The following is a 21504-nucleotide window of genomic DNA, read 5'->3' on the forward strand; positions in this document are numbered from 1 at the left end:
TAGAGACAAAGCTCGGTATTGAACTCTGAGAAGGTGCTTAAAGGGTTTTGGTGAAGATATCAACAACTTGTTGGTGTGTCGGGATGTAGCTTAGCTGTATAATTCCCCTATTAACCTTTTTAGAGATAATATGTCCATCAACTTCAATATGCTTGGTCTTGTCATGATTATCAGGATAATTCGCAATACTAATAGCTGCTTGATTATCACAAAATATCTGTATAAGCCTATTGAAGCTATATCCCAGTTCCTTTAACAATTTCTAAATTCGGACCCCTTCACAAATTTCCAAAGCTATCGACCTATACTCTAATTCTGCAATGCTTCTAGAAATAACAACTTGCTTCTTACTTTTCTATGCAACTAAATTTCCCCATTCGTATGAGTAGTAACAGGTGGTGGACCTTCAGTTAGTGAGTTCCCCAGCCCAACTAACATTAGTGTAGACTTCCACATCTCCATTTCTGATTTTCGTAAAAACTAATCCATAACCAAGAGTTTTCTTGAGGAACCTCCGAATTCTGTATACCATCTCCAAATGCTCTTCATTCGGGCTATTCATATATTTGCTCACAATACCGGCAAGGTATGCAATATCTGGCTTAATATATGACAGATGGATGAGTTTTCCTACAGTATCTTCCATTATCCACAAATATACTCTCTTCTTCCCTGTTAGACTTCTTGTTGGGTTCCATTGAACTATCATCAGGTTTGCATCCAATCATCCATGTTTCTTTTAGTAGATCTATGATGTATTTTCTCTGTGATATGATAATGCCTTTCTTGGATATTGTAACCTTTATATCTAAAAAATATCTCATATTTCTTAAATCATTGATTTCAAACTCAACAACAAACACTTACTTGATTTTAAGAATTTCTTTTTCATGATCACAAGTAAGACTCATATCATTCATATATATGATCAATGCAACAATCTTTTCTCCTTGAGTGTGTTTTATTAAGACGTGATCAACTTGTCTTTTAGAATATCCATTGAATTTCATAGTTTTGGCAAACCTTTCAAACCACGTGCTTGGTCTTTTTTAAGCCCATAGAGAGACTTCTTGAGTTTGCATGCAAAACATTTGTTGGAATCATTATCAAGTCCTGGTGGTATCTCCATTTATACTTCTTCTAGATCCCCATTCAAGAAAACATTTTCTTATGTCAAGCTAATGCAGTCCCCATTCCCAATTAATTGTTACTGAAAGGAGAACTTTGATAATATTCAATTTTACAATTGATGCGAAGGTCTCTTGATAGTCAATCCCCATAGGTTTGCATGAAATCTTTTGCAACAAGTCCGACTTTGAATCTCTCAATACTTTCATCAGTTTTATATTTGATGTTGAAGATCTAGTTGTGTCCAACTGTATTCTTATCCCGAGGGAGTTTAGTAAGAATTATTGTGTGTCATTATGTTATAGTGCTCAAATCTTCTGTTTCACTTTTTTCCTTCATTATGGATTGTCAAGAGCTTCATGAATAGATTTAGAAATCCATACACTATCAATGTTAGATATAAACACTATTGGTTGATGATAGCTTCTCATAAGCTAAGTACTTTTGAATTGGGCATCTGGTACAACTTTCCTTATTATCAACACCACAAGAAGAAAGGGATAACTTATGAGTACTAGACTTTTCACCCAAAATTTCAGGTAAATGTATACATGGATTTTGATTGGAGCAGCTTTATTTTTGCAAGTTGTTTTTCATCTACTTAAGGCTTTTCTTCCTCCTAGTATATACATGAAATTCTTTATTGTGGACTTCAAGTTGGGTTGGTGGGATATCTTCATCAAGAGTAGGTGAATGAGGTGGAAGAAGAGTAGGTGGGGTTGTCGTATGGTTGTCATCAAGTGCATTATAAAATTAATGTTCATTTGCACTCTCCCCCTGAGCATCATATTTGAGATAGTAAGATTGATTTTAAAAGAAAAGTATGACATTTATGGAGTTTTAATAGTTTCTGGTAAAATGAGAGTAACACTTCGATCTAATTTTGTTAGACGCATACCCAATGAAATACATTTGATGGATCTTTGATAAAGCTTTGTGTGATTTGGTTCATAAATGTGGGCAAAAGAGAACCAAATATTTTTAGTGGAGGATTGGACAAGAAGACTCTAATATAGGGTATTTTTTCATTAAAGTATTAAGAGGGACTTTCAGTCCAAGAACCCTGCTTGATATTCTATTAATGAGGTAGGTGGCTAAGAGCACAAATTCTCTCCAAAAACTTTTTGGGACATTGTGAGAAAGTATTATAGAATTAGATGTCTCAAGAAGATATCCATTCTTCTCTCAGCTATTACATTTTATTGTGGAGTCTCAACACAAGAACTCACATGAATAATACTATTCTTTACAAGGAAGGGTTTAAAAATAGAGTTGAAGTATTATTTTGTATTATCAGTTTTGAGAATATGAATTTTACATTGGAACTGACTGTAAATTATGTCTTAGAAGGACTGAAGAATTTGGGCATTTTCAGATTTCTCCTTAATGAGAAATATCCAACTGGTTCTAGTGTGATCATCAATGAAGGATACAAACCTTCTGTGTCTGTTGATGTTTTTTTATTTTGAAGGTCTCCAAATGTTACTATGGATGATAGAGAAATGATATGATGACTTGTACTGGAACAAAGGATATACATGATGAGTATGTTTAACCAATTGTCAAGTTTCAGACTGATAGAGCTTAGGGTTTTCGTTAATAAAAATATGGGGGTACAACTTCACAATATAAGGAAAATTAGGATGATCTAGACGACAATATTATAATAAACTATGACTTTCAATAGACTCGGACATAACAAACTTGGGATTATGAGAAGTGGATAGTGGAGAAGAGACTTGTGTTAAGAGAATTGTTCTCCTTGAGAAAATATAGACCTTGATGCAATTCAACACTGCCAATAACCATCCTCGAATCTACCACTTGTAATTCATAAGAGTTAAAATGAAATTTAGTAACACAGTTCAGGTCATGAGTATGCTTGCTAATTGAAATTAAGTTGCAATCTAGTTGGGGAACATATAACACTAATGAAAGCTCAATATCTTTGGAGATTTTCATATCTTCTTTCCCAACAATCTTGGCGTGAAATCCGCCAGCAAGTCTAACAAATTAGGGGTTGGTGATCTCTTGGTAGTTGAAGAGAGCACTAATGTCCCTAGTCATCTGATCAGAAGCACCTGAATTTATTATTCACGGTCAAAATCTTCTATTATTAGCAAGATAGGAGGATACGACACCTTGATGTATCATCAAGCTAGTAGGCTTCAGAGTAGAACTAGACGTCGTCATTCTGTAATTGGTCGTAAACCCTATACAAGTTTAGGGCTGGAAGAATTCCTTGCTGCTACAAGCTATAGGATTTCTGATTGCTTATTGCCACATAAGTGGAGGAACCCTTGGAAAGCTGAAGAGGTCTGCTTGCTTGGGAAGGACCGGTTGGGTAGCTGGTGGGAAGGCAAGAAGACTGGCTGCTACATGCGGTTGCCTTGGTGGAAAAAATTGGAGATCAGAAGGCTGCAGGGTAGCCTGCGATGAAGCCTGCAGAATGGTTGGAGGCTGCAAGGAGAATTTCGACGCTGATAGCGGCAAGGAGAAGCTTCGGCGGAGGGCCTATAGGGAGAGAGGTGACTGCAGGTAGAAAAATTGACTGTTTTGGCTGCTGTAGATGCGTTCTCTTGGAAGAGGAGAGCCTACAACAAGGATAATTCCACGTGCAGGGAGAATCCAGTGTCAAGAATTGGACGAATGTGATCATGTAGAAAATTTCGGTGCCAGGAAGAAGAGGATGTGCTCCGAAGGAGGGTCTATAAACTGACTGAAGTGATTCTGGAGGAGGGTATGCAACAAGAGGATTTAGACTACAAGGAGTGTTCCGTCGACAAAGGAATGCAAAGGAAGGCTTGCAGTAAGAGCTTCGACTGAAGAGAATTTCGAGCAGGGCTGGTAGATGATTGTTGCCTCAGGGACGATAGAAGTTAGTGGATGAGAGATAGGAGGTCCTACAGATGAGGAATGTGATAGACCCGCAAAGGCTTACCGGGCAAGAGGCTGCCTAGTCTGGTGGTGCAGACGAGCAGGCGACTCGGACGATGCGATCTAAAAGAGCAGACGTGCGATCCAGGAGAGCAGTCATGCAATCCTGACTTGCCATAATCTGTAGGTGATGCCGTTCAAAGGGAAGGAAGGGCACGGTCACACTCTTTGACATCATATACGAAGGAGACGAAGATATGTTCGAACCAAGAGGCGTAGGATTCAATCAGGAAACAACATTCAAACCATGCTCTGATACCATGTTGAAAAACAAATTTGAATAGGAAAATTTGCTTGATCACTTTATTCACATGAAGAGTACAAATATGTAGGAAATACAATCCTAATTTATAAACTTACCAAATATATCTAATCCTAAGTTAGGGAAGGAAATAAATATGAAAAAAAAAAAAAAAAACATAAATAGTAAATGAATAAACATAAATAAGGAGGTTTCCAAATTGGTCTCCAATCAAATCTCCCAAAAGATCTTGGTTAGCTGGCCAATTCATACTTGGAAAATCATCTGAAATTTCTTAGATTTCTACATATATTCGGTTTAGACTTATGGTTGCTTTCTGCGACAAAGATTCATCCTATATTTTTTTTTATGAAATGCTACTGTATTGGAAATTTTATCAATTATTCAGCAATATATTCTTTGACACTGGCGTCTTCTAATAGAGAAGTATCCAACAATGTCATTCACAGCACTCTCATCCCTGAACAATGGTAAAGTGAATAGAAAATAGCCTTAAATCAGTTTGGCAGAAGATACAGGGGTAAGGTGGGTAGGCACTTTTTTAAGCAAACTATATTAACTACATAATGATATGAGTATAACATAGACATTTACCAGGAAATACTAGAGCAGAAAGAGAAACACAATAACATAGAATAAGATAAAAAGTATTCATTTGGATCATTTAGTTTGAAGTCTAGTGAGAAAGACGAGCGTTTCTTTTGATTCCTTCCTCTTATGGTACAAAGAATATTAAATATTTTTATCTACCAGAGAGTCGACACTTTGAATGATCCAATTAGAACTAGAAACCAACAGTGATAAATAATTATTGTTTTATTCACAAATGGGATGAGGTTGAGACGTTTCAATAACTAATGAAGTCTTCTCCATAATAATGTCGAGAGTTGAAGAAGTGATCAACATTAAGGGTTGGCTGGGTAAGAACATCCCCAACATTTGCTCAAAGGGAAACTGAACCTGGCTCTAGGTTCTGGGAACAGACGTGAACAGACAAGAGAAGGGATACGAACTTATAGGAAGGAGAAGGGGCGTATGAAATTGGCTTGGCTTGGGGTTGTGAACAATTAGTTGCTTAAAATAAACTGTCTTGCCATACAACAGTAAAACAATGATATTATAAATGTATTCATAAAGTTGACCACTCCAATAATTGGAATAAGGCAATTGTTGATGATTGATGATATGAGAAGTGCTTAATAAAAGTTTTTTGAGTCAGAGGTTTTATCTTTTCTGAATTACATAAAGTAGATGCCAAAGTATTGCATCAGATCTTTCAAAATAGATAAGATATCTTTATAAAAACAGACAGTTATAGGTATGCTTTTAAGGGCCTTAAAGTAGGAGAGGAGCTTTTTGTTGTTAATTGGCTAGGCCACTCCAATTTTAAGTACTATTGGTATTGCATCCCTACCTTCTAAACCTTTGATAATGCCTAGATCATTAATCTCCCTTGTGAATTCTCTAATGTTCCATCAACTCTTACTCCGTTTAGTTGGTTTGTTTTGTTCATCTTAAGAACCACCACTTGGCCTGGTGGAGCTTGAAAGTGGTGAGAGGCAGTTGGCATTTTGGTCGGCCTTTGGTGGTTGGTGGGTAGTATCCAATGGTTTTGTTGGGGAAAGGAAAAATTGTTTTGTATGGTAGGATGCATGCCCTCTGTTAATTCTTATGATTAGCCCAACCATGATTATTAGACTGTGGGTTAAGAATGTCTGTGGAGTGGAATGTCAGTAAGATGACATATGATAGCTGTCATACAGAGAAAATGGGGTACGATTGGCTTTTCAAGTATCTTTTAGCAGTATATAGGTAAAAGTGGCCTGTGCATTCATTTTGTGCTGTATTTAGTGTCCTTAACATTGAAGCACTATATATGTTAATCTTTTGTTGCTGGACACATCGGCTTGTTCTTTTTCTTTGCTCCATTATGAAATAATCTATTTCTACGTTTATAATTGTGTGACCAACGCATAGCTTGTGCACTGTGTACAAAAATCATGATAAGCCATTTTTATTAGTTTGTTTTGTTTGCCAGGTCAATTTCGAGTTACAGGAAACATATCTACTGACTGTTCTTTATCAGAACCTATAAATGGAGAACTGATTGTTGAAGCATCTGCTGTTCCTATACGCTCCATTGACATACTACTTCTTCGTGTTGAATCAATTCTTACTGGAGAGAGAATCATATCCGATACTTCAGTCATTCAAACCACACAGGCAAGAATGATGCCTTTGGCTCCTAATCATCATAAGCTTTATGATTGGTTTTATGAATCATTCTTCTTCATTAATTGTTGTGTGCGCTACATGAGCTACTAACTTTATTTTGTCCGAGTTTTTTTTTTCCAACTTTTAGATAAGTTATCTACTATTTTACGTTTCTAATTTTCTATGCTAATTCTAACTACCCGTGATTTTAATGCTTTTCTAATTCATTTAAGTTTATTTCCATTACTTTATTTTTAGTCGGTGCTATTCCTAATATCCCTTTAATATAATCTTATTCACTGAATCTTGCTTTGTAAATGATATTATTTTATTGTTGCTTTTTAGTCACATTTATAATAGCCATCACTTGTCATATCTAACATTTTTTATTTTAGGTAAAGTTGTCCTAAATGATACTTGATAATTTTTTGCGCTGGACCATCAACCTTTCGCTTTTGTAATCACCATACGTTCTTGTTCAAACAATCACAAGTTTGAATGAGAAGGGCTGGGGACTGATTTTAATTTGAGATTTAATTATAATATTTATTCCAAACTGAATGAAATTAATTAATATTTAAATTTTATTGGTGCTAGAGCATTTCTCTGAAGACATGTGCCTAACTTAGTTCAAATGTGGTGAGCATTAGGCAAGATTTGCTAGTATGTTACCCCATATGATATGCCACAACTCGATCACGATGAAGAGGAGGCAATACTTGGTTAGGTTGCTTTTTCTAGGCTGTGTGCCACTATCTTAAGATTGGGTTTAAAATTATGGTTGGCCCTTTTATATGGAATTTGGGAAATTTGAATCGAAAGACAAAATAATCGGTTGACATCATAATCAAAATAAGAATAAATATCACTTATGACAAATGTAGTTCCTTTTCACTTCAAATAAAATTCGATTTCAAAGATCCTAAGGTGATTCTAAGAAAACTTTAACTAACAACTATAGTAGGTATGGATGTATACTTTAAGAAAACAATCAAAAGAAATAATTGCCTTAAGTCAAGGAGGTGGAATCTAAAAGGTAAAAAATTACTAATTTTTTCGAGACAGGATATTAATAAAGGCAAATTAAGATTTTTAGTTGAGAGAACTTGATGTAAGATAAGGTGGTTGGTTCTTTTGAAAAGACTACCCCATATAATGTGGCACAACTCGATCACGGTGAAAAGTAGGCAATACTTGGTTAGGTTGTTTTCCTTAGGTTGCGCGCCACTATTTTAACTTTTGTGGTGAAAAGTAAGAAAAGGCTAACTAGGTCCTTTTATATGGAATTTGGGAAATTTGAATGGGAAGACAAAATACTTGTTTGACATGATAATCAAAGTAAGAATAAATATCGCATGTTACAAATATAGTTTCTTTTTAATTTGAAAAATTTAATTTCGACGATTCTAAGGAGATTCTAAGAAAACTTTGACTAACAATTGTAGTAGTTATGGATGTATACTTTAAGAAAACAATCAAAAGAAATAATTGCCTTAGGTCAAGGAGGTGGAATCTGAAAGCTAAAATATTATTAATCTTTCAAGATTTGATATTAAGACAGACAAATTAAGATTTTTAGCTAAGACAACTTGTTGTAAGATAAGGTGGTTAGTTCTTTTGAAAAGACTACTGCTGAAATTTTTGTTGGGTCTAGTAATATACCTTAAATTGATAAGGAGATTTGTTGGTGTAGTAAAGAGCCATTAAGGATTATTAAGTAAAAAATTTCAAAGAATTAACAAAATTAACACTGGAAAGTCTCTTAATGATTATAAGAAAGTTATAATTCTCTCAAAGGTTGTCGTGAGTAAACTAAAAGCTATAGTTATTTGTCGTTTCTTTTAATAAGGTAGTATGATTGAAGGAGAAAGGAGATATAGCATAACTAAGGTAAAAAGTGTGAGATGTAATGATTTTGTTTAAATTAAATGCATTAGAAGGGAATACAAGAAAATCTAAATTAAAGATGAAGACATACAAGTATAAATGCTATTTTGAGAAATTATTAAATTGATGTTTATACAGACAAAATTTTGGAAGAGCATGATGAATAAAATAATGAGATAATTGTAAAATAAACAAAAAATAGGAAGTGGAGTTATTTCTAATATAAATGTGTGAAGGTAAAATTTTAAGTCTTACTAGGATATCTTTTGGAATTTGTAATGTTATGGAGGATAATATAGTTTATGAAGCTCGGACATTTACTAAAAACTGAGACCCAGACACTACAACATCACATTTATTACAAGGACATAAAATATCATAAACACAATGTTATCTTTTATAAATTATTAATATGAAACATGCAATTAAACGACCTGATACTAATATTTTTATTTAAAAGTATCATACAATGAGTTATATTATAATATGTTTTCCATAAAAGGATTAATACATACAATAGACATAAATATAATTATTCTTTTAAACAAGCCTGAAGTATTAGAAAAAAATCTTAAAGATAAAATAATTTCTACTTTGTCACAAAAAAGAATATAAAGACAAATTAATAAAGAACATATATTTGAGATAAGGTCAGAGGAGGAAAGTTACAAACTATTGGCCTTTAGCCATAATACATGAGTAGAAGTGAAATAGAAATAACTGAATGTTCTTAATAGTGAAGAAGGCTGGATGCTCGTTACACTACACTTGAGGTAGGTTGATTGAGCTAGTGTTATAATTTGCGATCACTGAATAATAATCAATGGTAGGATCAAACTATTGATGATATGAGTCGAGCGGGGAGCTCCCAAGATAGCTAGTGAGGGCTAGTGACTACAAGAGCAAGAGGTTATAGCACACAAGCTAAATCACCAGAGGGTTAATTAAGAACATGGAAGACGACTGAAACTAGGCTATTGAACCTTAAAATAGGTCTCTTATGTGCCCTGTGCATTGTTTTTACATTGGGCCATGTTTTAATGATTTGGGCTTGAAATATTTTCAATACAATTTTAGATCTGTTAGACATGAGTTAGGCTATGTTGGAGGTGTCCATTTCTTTCTCAACCAAACATGAGCACAGAAGGCATTTTGAAGTATCAATATAGATCATTCTAATGAAACTTTGAAAACCAAGAGAATATCAAATAGTTGAAAAACTAATATTTTGATTGTAATTTTGAAAAACAAAGATGATGCTTAAGATTTTGCTAACTATATTGAAATTAAACTTATGAGTTATTTAACGGGGAAAGAGAAATGGAGTTTATACTTGGAAAAAAATATGCTTAGGAAATATATATTAGACTTATAGAATCAATTTGGTTTCATACTAAGATGATCTATAATGGAAACAATCTTAATGTTGTGCTATGTCACAACCTGAACTTGGACTTGGAATTAACTATAGTGGGTGATACGTCAGATGCTATAAATTAAATTTTTATATATTTGATTTTGATAACCAATATTTAACAAATGAAAGAGACACTAAAGAAAGTCAATTAAAACAATACAGTTAAATTTACCTCATTTTTAGTTGTCTACATCTGCTATAAACACCCGCTCTTCTATTGCTCATGATTTAATTAATTAATTAAATATGAAATGTTAGTTTAAATTAACAGTGAGTTAACTAAAGCCAATGAATACTCATACTTTTTAAGCATATTAACATGATGAAAATAAAACTAATATGCATGCCAGTTGAACTTTATGTAAACCAATCTGATGAGCATTTGAATGTTTGTGCTATCTAATATAATAATCCAAGGTGATTTTGAATATTAATTGTTTTACTATATTGTTTACGTATCAATATCTTTTTAATCTCTATATAATTGTTATAATAGTGGCTAAACTTTTATCAATGAAGGTATATCAATATCAATTTCTTGAGTATCTTAACATTAACACGTTAGTATCATAAAGATGTGAACTCCATCATAGTCAAACATGCACATGCAATAATACTATAAAAATCACTATCTAGTAATGGTCATTTCATTATCATTTGCATAGTAGACAATATACTTATATAAAATTCAATATTTATTATAATTTAAACAATGTTTAGTACACATTATTCTTACAATACAAACAAAAAATCAATAGAATCATAAATCATGAGTTTGAACTGATTTTAATATAATTAGCGACAGTAATAATAAATGCATTTGGTCTAGAAAAATAAAAAATATGATTATAGCATAAGGACATGAGTACTCACTTGATCTAAAATGTGTAAATAACAATCCTCGCTTTTGATGTTGCAATTAACTCTTCAAATTGTGATTTCCTTTAGGTGAACACAATTTGAAGTATAAGATGCATTTAGTTTTTTATTATTATTATTAAAAATTATTCCAAATTTCTAATTATCATAAGTAAATTTTATATCTTAATTAATATTTTAAGATATACTAATTATACATGTAATTTAGTTGTCAATATTTCTTTTACTAATAAATTTTATTATTATGATAACATAATAAAATAAATGCTCTAATCTCATTGCTTACTGGGTTCCTTCTCCCAATATTTTTTAATGCTCTCTGCTTCACTATTCAAATCAAATGCAGGTTGGCTCCTTTCCTCTTCAATGTGTTCCGGCTAGCGTTGCACACCTAAGGTATATTCCTTCTTACGCATAGGACTCCCACGCTTCCTCCTCTCTTCTCCCGAACGAAATTGAACCTCCTATACGTGATAAAAGGGCACTTTCACTGCGGGCGTTGTCATCTTCCTTCTTTGCGTGAGGCTTTTCCCTCGCTCATGGCGTTGTCTTCCTTTGGCTTAAATCCCAAGCTTTGTCACCCTTGTTGTCAATTTTTGAGCAAATAGGTTGAATGTCTTTTCCTTTGTTTTCATTCCAATAAATAATAGTTTGTAAAATCTATTTTAGGTACATAATATTCAGTATAATCTAAATTAAGTAACTTAATTAATACATATTCATTAACTAAATATTCAGCTAAAAGGAAATAATCCGTGCAAATATAATATTTTTTTCTTTGCAGTATTGCGAAGAAGGAAACTCTTTATTTTGTTTGATTTCATTTATTCCTGATTGATATCCCCCTTCAAATTGATGATGACTGGTCAAGAAACATCAATTTGCTGAAAAGAAACTGATGATACCGTCGAGAAAGAGCTTTAGTAAATATATCAGTCGTTTGAAGATCAAAAATGATATGAGGAAGAGATATAACACCCTTCTCATAGGCTTCTCGAATGGAATGACAATCCACTTCAATGTGTTTCGTGTGTTCATGAAAGTTCATGAAAGACGGGATTAGCAGCAATCTGAATAACACTAGTATTATATGCATAAGAGAAGTAGACTCAAGCTGAGGAAAACCAAGCTTAGCCAGAACGCCACGAAGCCAAATGATCTCAGAACAAGTAGAGGACTGATTCGGTAGATGACTTAGACACTCGATCTTGTTTCTTGCTCTTCCAAGAGATTAAAGAGTTGCCGAGAAACATGCACCATCCGGTAATAGATCGGCGTGTATCAGAACAAATAACCCAATCGACATCACTATAGGTTGTTAAGGTGATAGGAGAATCCACAAAAAAGAACAAACCACGATGAGAAGTACATTTCAAATATCGAATAATACGTTGAACTGCAGCTAAATGAAGATGTGTAGGTTCTTGCATAAATTGAGTAACTTGTTGCATAACAAATGAAATATCAGGACGTGTAATAGTCAGATAATTGAGATTGCCAACCAGTTGTCTATATAGAGATGGTTCAGATAGAAAGTCACCATTATGCTGCATATTTGACACTTACTTCCAAAGGGGTATCAATGGAGCAACCATCTTGAAGACCAGCCAAAACAATGAGTCCCTTCGTATAGTTGTGCTGATGAAGAAAAATACCAGCGGTAGAAGAGTGAACCTCGAGTCCTAAGAAATAAGTTAATGACCCTAAATCTTTCATATGAAAAGAGCCCCGAAGACGTTTCTGTAGCTGAGATATCAATTGATTATCAAATTCTTTGATGACAATATCATCAACATATACTAATAATAAAACAATTCCCTTATCAGTCTTGCAAAGAAATAATGATGAATCATATTGACTTTGAGTAAAAGAGAAACTAAGAAGGGTATTGCGAAAGTTTTCAAAACAGGCCCGTGGAGTCTGTTTTAAACTGTATAGGGACCGTTTGAACTTACAAACATCATGTGAAGGTGTAGAAAATAAGCCTGGAGGAGTCATATAGACGTCTTCTTTGAGATCTCTATGTAAGAATGCATTTTTAACATCCATCTGCTTTAAGAACTGGCCTTTAGATGCGACAATAGATAACACCAGTTGGACAGTTGTCATCTTCGCCACAGGTGCAAATGTTTCGTCATAATCAATCCCATATTCCTGTCGATTGCCAAGAGCTACCAATCTTGCCTTATATCTGTCAAGAGAGCCATCAGATTGGAGTTTAAGAGAATAAACTCATTTACAACCAATAGGTTTAACACCTGTAGGACATGAAACAATATCCCAAGTGTGATTGTCTTGAAGTGCTTGAAGTTTCTCTTTTATTGCTTTGACCCAACAACTCTGTTTGACAGCTTGAAAGTAAGAGGTAAGAACAGTAGTATTAGTTAAAATTACTGAATACCCATATCTATTTGGAGGACAGATATGTCGGGTTGATCGTGGAATACTTATTGGAGCAATTTCTGGATCAGGGTCGGGGAGGATTGAAGGTGAAAGGGGCAGGTGTCGTGTGTAGACAATGTCTGGCTTGAACCTTTTATCAGCAGAAGAATTATCAAATTGTGGAAGTATAACTGTATCTGCTGTGGACACATGATGCTGAAAGTAATATTCATGTTAAAAGAAAATCACATTTCGAGAAATATGCCATCGAATATTAATCGAATCATAACACAACATTTATTATTAAGACTGTACTCCATAAAGGCACATCGTACTGACTGAGCTGCCAATTTATGACGTTCATGAGCAGGTAGATGAACAAATAAAACACATCCAAAAGTATGTAGCATATGATAATTAGAATATTTATAAAAAATTTGATAGTAGAGAAACTCATACTTCAATTGTTGAGATGGTAAGCGATTAATGAGATAAAATGCAGTAGATAAAGCTTCAGTCCAAAATTTACCTGGAACAGAAGATTCTATCAGTAATGTGTGCACGGTATCCAATAGATGTCATTTTTTTCGTTCAACAACTCCATTTTGCTGCGGTGTATTGGGACATGAACGTTGTGAAACAATCCCTTTGTTATGGAGAAATGCTTGAAACTCATGAGACATGTATTCACCGCCATTGTCAGATCGTAAGGTTTTAATACGAGCGGAGAATGAAGTTTCAACATATGCTAAAAATGTTTGGAAAACAGTAAATATTTCTGTTTTGGAACGCAAAAAATAGATCCAAATAAATCGACTATAATCATCAATAAATGTCACAAAATATCTATATTGAGCATGTGAAATAACTGGTGTAATTCCCAGAAATCTTATGAATAATGTCAAAACATTTATTGGCACGACTGCCTGAAATAGGAAAAGGTAATGCCTTACTTTTTCCAAGTTTACAAACAAAACAGTCAACTATTAAATTCTTATCTGTAGAACAAAAAAACACCACTTTTACGTAAATGCTTCAACACCATATCATTTGGATGACCTAGTCTTTTATGCCAGATGTCTGCCTAATTCTCAACAACTGAAGATGCTAATGAAATATTCTGAGGAACAGTAAATTGTAATAGAAACAGTCTACCCACTTTAGGCCCCTTCGCCATCACCTTCCCTGACACTTGATCCTATAATCCTGCACATTACAACCACCACGAAATGTACTTCACAGTTATTATCCACAATTTAACCAACAGAGAGTAAGTTAATAGATAAGTTATGAGAAACCAAAACATGTTTGAAGTATGAGTTAATGTCATCAATTATCGTAATTGAAATATTATTTCCATTAACAACCTGAATATGTTGAGTACCAGTGTACGGTCGTTGATTATGTAATAACTCAGCAGTGCTAGTCATATGATTTGTGGCGCCGGAATCAACAATCCAAGGAGAAGTAACCGAAGAAATAATTTTATCTTTTCCTTGAAGGCTGAGAGCAGAAAAGACAGAGAGAATCATCTGTTGAATCATATAGGGTGTGACAGTTGATTGATTATTGTCAGCAACAGAAGTCGAGCCAGGATTGTCGGATACCGTGGCATGAAGTGCTTGTGGTTTGCGATTTTGTGGTCGTGTTGGGCACTCCGTAAGAGTATGCCCCTTTTGCTTGCAATAATTACATATCTTATTTTCACAATTCTGTGCAATATGAACAAATTTCTTGCAGCTGTAGCACTGCACTGGCCCTTTCCCTTTGGTCTTAGCAGCATATGCCATATTAATTATTTCTGATGATCCACCTGTTGTACTGATAATAGCTTGTGTCACCAATCTTTGTTCTTCGCGCAGTAATTGTCCAAAACAAACATCCAAACACGGAACCAGATCTCTGTTCAGCAACCCAGCTCGAGCAATTTCAAATTCAGGTCTCAGTTTCATTAAAATCTGATCATTATGACTTTCTTCATGAATAACTTGAAAACTAGCTAAGTTCTTCTTTGACACTTTAACATAGATAATACCAGTATATTCACTCTATAAATTTAAAAAACCAGAATAATATTGTTACCAGAATAATATTGTTCTATTGTTCGATTGAAAGATTACCTTGAATATAATTACTCATGTCAAGTTCTAATTGGAAGCGTTTTGCAGAATTATCTTGATTATAAACGTGCTTCAAGTATTCCCACATTTCTTTAACTGTGCCAAAGGATCGTAAATTGTTCACTATATGAGCCTCAATAGATCCTAAAATCCAGGAAACAATCCGAGCATCATTTGTTTCCCATTGACCAAGATCTTTAATCTCAGTAGGAGCTGGGAAGACCCATCAATATGTTCCCAAAGCTCATTCCCTTTTAAGAACATTCTGAGCTGAATTCCCATGCGGCGTAATTCTTTCTTGTAAATCTGATAACTAAGATTTCAGAAGATATTTTAAATAGATTGATCGTAGAAATCGTTGATCTAAATCAACGTGAAAGGATAGGGTCAAAGATCGAAGAGCGTGGCGAAGCTTGAAGCAGTTGAGAAGAAGCTTTGGCGACTGAGGAGAAAAAGCCGGCGACCAAGGAGAAAAAGGCGACGGTGGAAAAGAAACCAGTTGCAGAGAAAGCTCCGGTCGAGAAGAAGCCGAAGGCGGAGAAGCGAATTCCCCCCCAAAGATAGCGGCGACAAGAAGAAGTCGCGATTGTGACGATCAAACGGAGTGGATCGCGACAGAATCTCGGCAGAACGAAGTGTATCGCGGTAGGAGCGAATGAGCGGACGGGCAGATCGTGACAGAACTCGGAGCGACGGTCGCAGTAGAGCTCGGAGCGGACGAGCGAATTGTGGCAGAACGAAGGTGTCGCAGTATCAGAAGATGTCAATCGAATGGTGTCGACAAAACGAAGGTGCCGCAGAACGAACTAGTCAATCAAGAAGAACTCGGAAGATGTCGATCAAAGAAGATGCCGCACCAGAGAAGATGCCGCAGAACGCAACACTAAAGGTCCGATCGAAGAGTCGATTGCAGCGACAAAACTCAAACAAAGCGAACGAAGATGCCGCAGAACTCAAAGACAAGAACGAGCGCTTCGGTGAGTAAGCAGTCGAAGATGCCGACAAAGATAACAAAAGCTAAAATTTCAAGGATTCAGGCTTTTATACCAGGTCAATTTTTGAGCAAATAGGCTGGATGCCTTTTCTTTTGCTTTCATTCCAATAAATAATAGTTTGTACAATCTATTTTAGGTACATAATATTCAGCATAATCTGAATTAAGTAACTTAATTAATACATGTTCATAATCTAAATATTCAGCTAAAAGGAAAGAATCCGTGCAAATATAATATTTCATTCTTTGCAGTATTGTGAAGAAGGAAACTCTTTATTTTGTCTGATTTCATTTACTCCTCATTGATATCCCCCCTAAAATTGATGTTGGTTGATCAAGAAACATCAATTTGTCAACAAGAAATTGATGACGCTGTCGAGAAATAGCCTTAGTAAATATATCAGTCGTTTGAAGATCAGAGGTGATATGAGGAAGAGATGCAACACCATCCTCATAGGCTTCTCGAATGGAATGACGGTTCACTTCAATGTGTTTCGTGCACTCATGAAAGACAAGATTAGCAGCAATCTGGATAGCGCTAGTATTAGCTGCATGAAGAGAAATAGACTCAAGCTGAGAAAAACCAAGCTCAACCAGCACACCCAGAAGCCAAATGATCTCGGAACAAGCGGAGGACATAACGCGATATTCTGATTCAGTATATGACTTGTACATTCGATCTTGTTTCTTGCTCTTCCAAAAGATTAAAGAGTTGTCGAGAAATATGCACCATCCAGTAATAAATCGGCGTGTATCAGAACAACCGGTCCAATCAGCATCACTGTAGATTGTTAAGGTGATAGGAGATTCCGCAGAAAAGAACAAACCACAATGAGAAGTACCTTTCAAATACCGAACAATACGTAGAACTGTAGCTAAATGAATATGTATAGGTGCTTGCATAAATTGACTAATTTTTTGCACACCAAATGAAATATCAGGATGCGTAATAGTCAGAATTGAGACTCTCAACAAGTTATCGATATAGAAATGGTTCAGATAGAAAGTCACCATCATTCTGTTGATATTTGACATTTACTTCCAAAGAAGTATTAGTAGAGCGACCATCTTGAAGACCAGCCAAAGCAATAAGTCCCTTCGTATAGTTGTGTTGATGAAAAAAAATAACAGCGGGAAAATAATAAACCTCAAGTCCTAAGAAATAAGTTAATGATCCCAAATCCTTCATATAAAAAGAACCCTGAAGACGCTTTTGTAGCTGATACATCAATTGATTGTCAGATCTTGTGATGACAATATCATCAACATAGACTAATAACAAAACAATTATCTTGTAAGTTTTGCAAAGAAATAATGATGAATCATACTGAATTTGAATAAAAGAGAAGTTAAGAAGAGTATTGTGAAACTTTTCAAACTATGCTCGTAGAGCCTGTTTCAAACCGTATAGGGATCGTTTGAGCTTACAAACATCATGTAAATGTGAAGAAAACAAGCCTGGATGAGGAGTCATATAGACATCTTTTTTGAGATTCCCATGTAAGAATGCATTCTTAACATCTATCTGTTTTAAGAATCAGCCTTTAAATGCAATAATAGATAACACAGTCGGACAGTTGTCATCTTAGACACAAGTGCAAATGTTTCTTAATAATCAATTTTGTATTCCCATCGATTGTTAAGATCTACAAATCTTGTCTTATATCTGTAAAGAGAGCCATCAGATCGAAGTTTAAGAGAGTAAACTCATTTACAACCAATGAGTTTAACATCTGTAGGACATGAAACAATATCCCGTGTGATTGTCTTGAAGTGTTTGAAGTTCCTCTTGCATGGCTTTGACCCAGCAAATTTTTTTCGCAGCCTGAAAGTAAGAGGTAAGAATAGTGGTATTAGTTAAAATTGCAGAATACTCATATCTATCTGGAGAACATATACAACGAGTTGATCGTCGAAGACTTATTGGAGCAATTTCTGGATCAAGTTCGGGGAGGATTGAAGGTGAAGGGGGCAGACGTCGTGCGTAGACAATGTCCGGCTTGAACTGTTTATCAGCAGAAGAATTATCAAATTGTGGAAGTATAACTGTATCTAGTGTCGACACATGATATTGAAAGTAATATTTATGTTCAAAGAAAATCACATTCCAAGAAATATGTCAGCGACTATTAATCGAACCATGACACACAAAAGCTTTATGATTGGAACAGTACCCCATAAAGGCACATCGTACTAACTGAGCTGTCAACTTATGACGTTCATGAGCAGATAGATGAACAAAGCAAACACATCCGAAAGTATATAGCATATGATAATTAGAATGTTTACCAAAAAATTGATAGTATGGAGAATCATACTTCAATTGTTGAGATGGTAAACGATTAATGAGATAAACTACAGTAGATAAAACTTCAATCCAAAATTTAGCTGGGACATGAGATTTTATCAGTAATGTGCGCACAGTATTCAATAGATGTCGATTTTTTCGTTCAGCAACTCAATTTCGCTGGGTGTATAGGGACATGAACGTTGTGAAACAATACCTTTGTTATGGAGAAATGCTTGAAACTCATGAGATATGTATTCACTGCCAGACCGTAAGGTTTTTATGCAAGCAGAGAATTGAGTTTTAACATATGCTAAAAAGGTTTGAAATACAGTAAATATTTCTGCTTTGGAACGCAAAAAATATGTCAAAATGTCACAAAATGTTTGTATTGAGCATGTGAAATAACTGGTGTAATTCTCCAAACATCACTATGAATAATGTCAAAACATTTATTGGCACGACTGTCTGAAATAGAAAAATGTAATGTCTTACTTTTTTCAAATTTACATACAGAACAGTCAAATACTAAACTCTTATCTATAGAATGAAAAATATCACTTTTAAATAAATGTTTCAACACCATATCATTTAGATAACCTAGTATTTTATATCAGATGCCCGTCTTATTCTCAACAACTGAAGAAGCTATCAACGTATTCTGAGGAAAAGTAAATTGTAATGAAAACAGCCTACCGACTTTAGGCTTTTTCGCTATCACCTTCCCTGACACCTGATCCTGCACAATACAACAATCACGAGAAAAATGTACGTCACAGTTATTATCCACAATTTGACCAAAAGAAAGTAAGTTAGTAGATAATTTAGTGGAAACCAAAATATGTCTGAAAGAGGAGTTAATATCACCGACTATCGTAATTGAAATATTATTTCCATCAGCAACCTGAATATGTTGAGTATCAGTGTACAGTCGTTGGTTATGCAATAATCAGTTGTGTCAGTCATATGATTTGTGGCGCCTTAATCAACAAACAAAGGAAAAGGAACGGGAGTAATAGTTTTATCTTTCCCTTGAAGGTCGAGAGCATAAAAGGCAGAGAGAATCAACTGTTGAACCATATCTGGTGTGACAACTGATTGATTATTGCCAGCAACTGTGGATGTCAAGCCAGGATTGTGAGCGTCGAATACCGTGGCATGAAGTGCTTGTGGTTTGGAGTTCCTGGGTCGTGTAGAGCACTCCGTAATAATATGTTCATTTTGCTTGCAATAATTACAACACTTTTACAATTACGTGTTATATGGCCAAATTTCTTGCAGTTGTTGTACTGCACTGATCCATTTCCTTTAGTCTGAGCAACATATGTCATATTAATTATTTCTGATGATCCATATGTTGTATTAATAGCAGTTTGTGTCGTCAATCTTTGTTCTTCACGCAGTAATTCACCAAAACAGATATACAAACAAGGAACTGGATCTCTGTTCAGCAACCCAGCCCGAGCAGTTTCAAATTCAGGTCTGTGCTAAACTGATCACGACGATTTTCTTCATGAATTGCCTGAAGATTAGCTAAGTTCTCATTCGTCACCTTAGCATAGATAATGTCAATATTCGCTCCATAAATTTAGATAGCCAAAATAATATTGTTCAATTGAAAGATTACCCTGACTATAATTACTCATGTCAAGTTTCAATTGAAAGTGTTTCGCAGAATTATCTTGATTGTAAATGAGCATCAAGTATTCCCTCATTTCTTTAGTTGTGTCAAAGGATCGTAAATTGTTCACCGTATGAGCCTCAATAGATCCCAAAATCCAGAAAACAATTTGAGCATCTTTTGCTTCCCATTGACCAAGATTTTTTGCCTCAGTAGGAGCTGGAGAAGACCCATCAATATGACCCCAAAGCTCCTTCCTTTTTAAGAACAATCTGAGTTGAAATTCTCATGCGATATAATTTTTTCTCATAAATCTGATAGCTAAAGTTTCACAAGACATTCTAAATAGAATTATCGTTGGTCGAAATCAACTAGAAATCAAGAAAGCCAAGATATCCAAAAATTCAAATCAATGATTTAAATCAACCTAAAAAAATCGTCTACTACCTTAAATTAGGAGAGGAGTCCAAAGCCAAGGAAAACACAGAAATTAAAATTTTAGCCCCCTGAAGGTAAAACCAAGCCCTCCAAAGCCAAAGAACCAACCTGCATATCTCAACATTCCAAGCATGAAACAGTTCCAACAGATATTTAAACAAGGGTGATGCCTCATGAAGAGTTAAGCCAAGCTCTCAAAACAAGATACCAAGCTTTCCCAAACTAAATAAATTCTCTTATAACATATATTTCAAGCCAGGGAAACCCACAGGAAGCCCAAGCCGAGACCCCACATGCTTGCAAGAGGAGCAAAAATCATTTCAAAGTCATGCATTAACTCCCTGGATGTTCCCAACATAAACATGCCACAATAATCATAAAGATGCCGTAGCCTTCCTAGTTTAAGCAAGTAACCAAGCCCAGCCTTAACATATGCTCAAAAATCATTTCAGACAAGTAAAAGGAAAATAAATAGCATGCTGTATTATCCCTTAGAGGTAAGCTCAAGGCTCGGCCAAGAGAAAAACCGAAGAGCAACGAGGCACCACAAGAGAGGGGGGGAGAAGAGAGTACCTCAAGAGTGCTAAAGCACAACAGCACAGGCAACCAAATCGAAAAAGAAAACTTCCCTCACAGTCCCCTCTAGCCAAACCTTCAACAACAACCTCAACAAAACCACAAGGAACTCTCCTTATAGGCAGGGAATAGAGAAGAAAAGAAAAGAAAGTCACCCAAACGGCCACTGTACTCGAATTGGGCCAAGAAAGAAAAAGAAGTGTTCCCTGCTCGCAGAGGGCGAAGCCACCGAAGCATCTCAGACCGAGCGGCCAACCTAGTGGCAGCGAGGGAAACATCGGAAAGAGGAGGAGAAATGCCATTCAAGTGTACCAGGGAACCAGCCTCACAGAGTCAAACTACCAAGAAGAGGAAAGCCACAG

At 35.2% G+C, this 21504-nt stretch overlaps 1 protein-coding gene across 4 annotated transcripts in view; it reads left to right on the forward strand.

Annotated features, from left to right (window-relative positions):
• The window catches only part of LOC110024055 (Down syndrome critical region protein 3 homolog), an 80696-nt gene that overhangs the window by 16635 nt on the left and 42557 nt on the right, over positions 1-21504 (forward strand). For all 4 annotated transcript variants that reach the window (XR_002293961.1, XR_002293959.1, XR_002293960.1 and 1 more), the window contains exon 8: positions 6366-6550. Coding sequence is in view for 1 of the 4 variants with exons in the window: in XM_020723787.1 (XP_020579446.1) it covers positions 6366-6550 (185 nt within the window). In the remaining 3 variants the exon portion in view is untranslated. The remainder of the gene's footprint in view (positions 1-6365; positions 6551-21504) is intronic.

Source organism: Phalaenopsis equestris, unplaced genomic scaffold (assembly GCF_001263595.1).
Source record: "Phalaenopsis equestris unplaced genomic scaffold, ASM126359v1 Scaffold000240, whole genome shotgun sequence".
In the NCBI taxonomy this organism is placed as follows: Eukaryota; Viridiplantae; Streptophyta; class Magnoliopsida; order Asparagales; family Orchidaceae; genus Phalaenopsis; species Phalaenopsis equestris.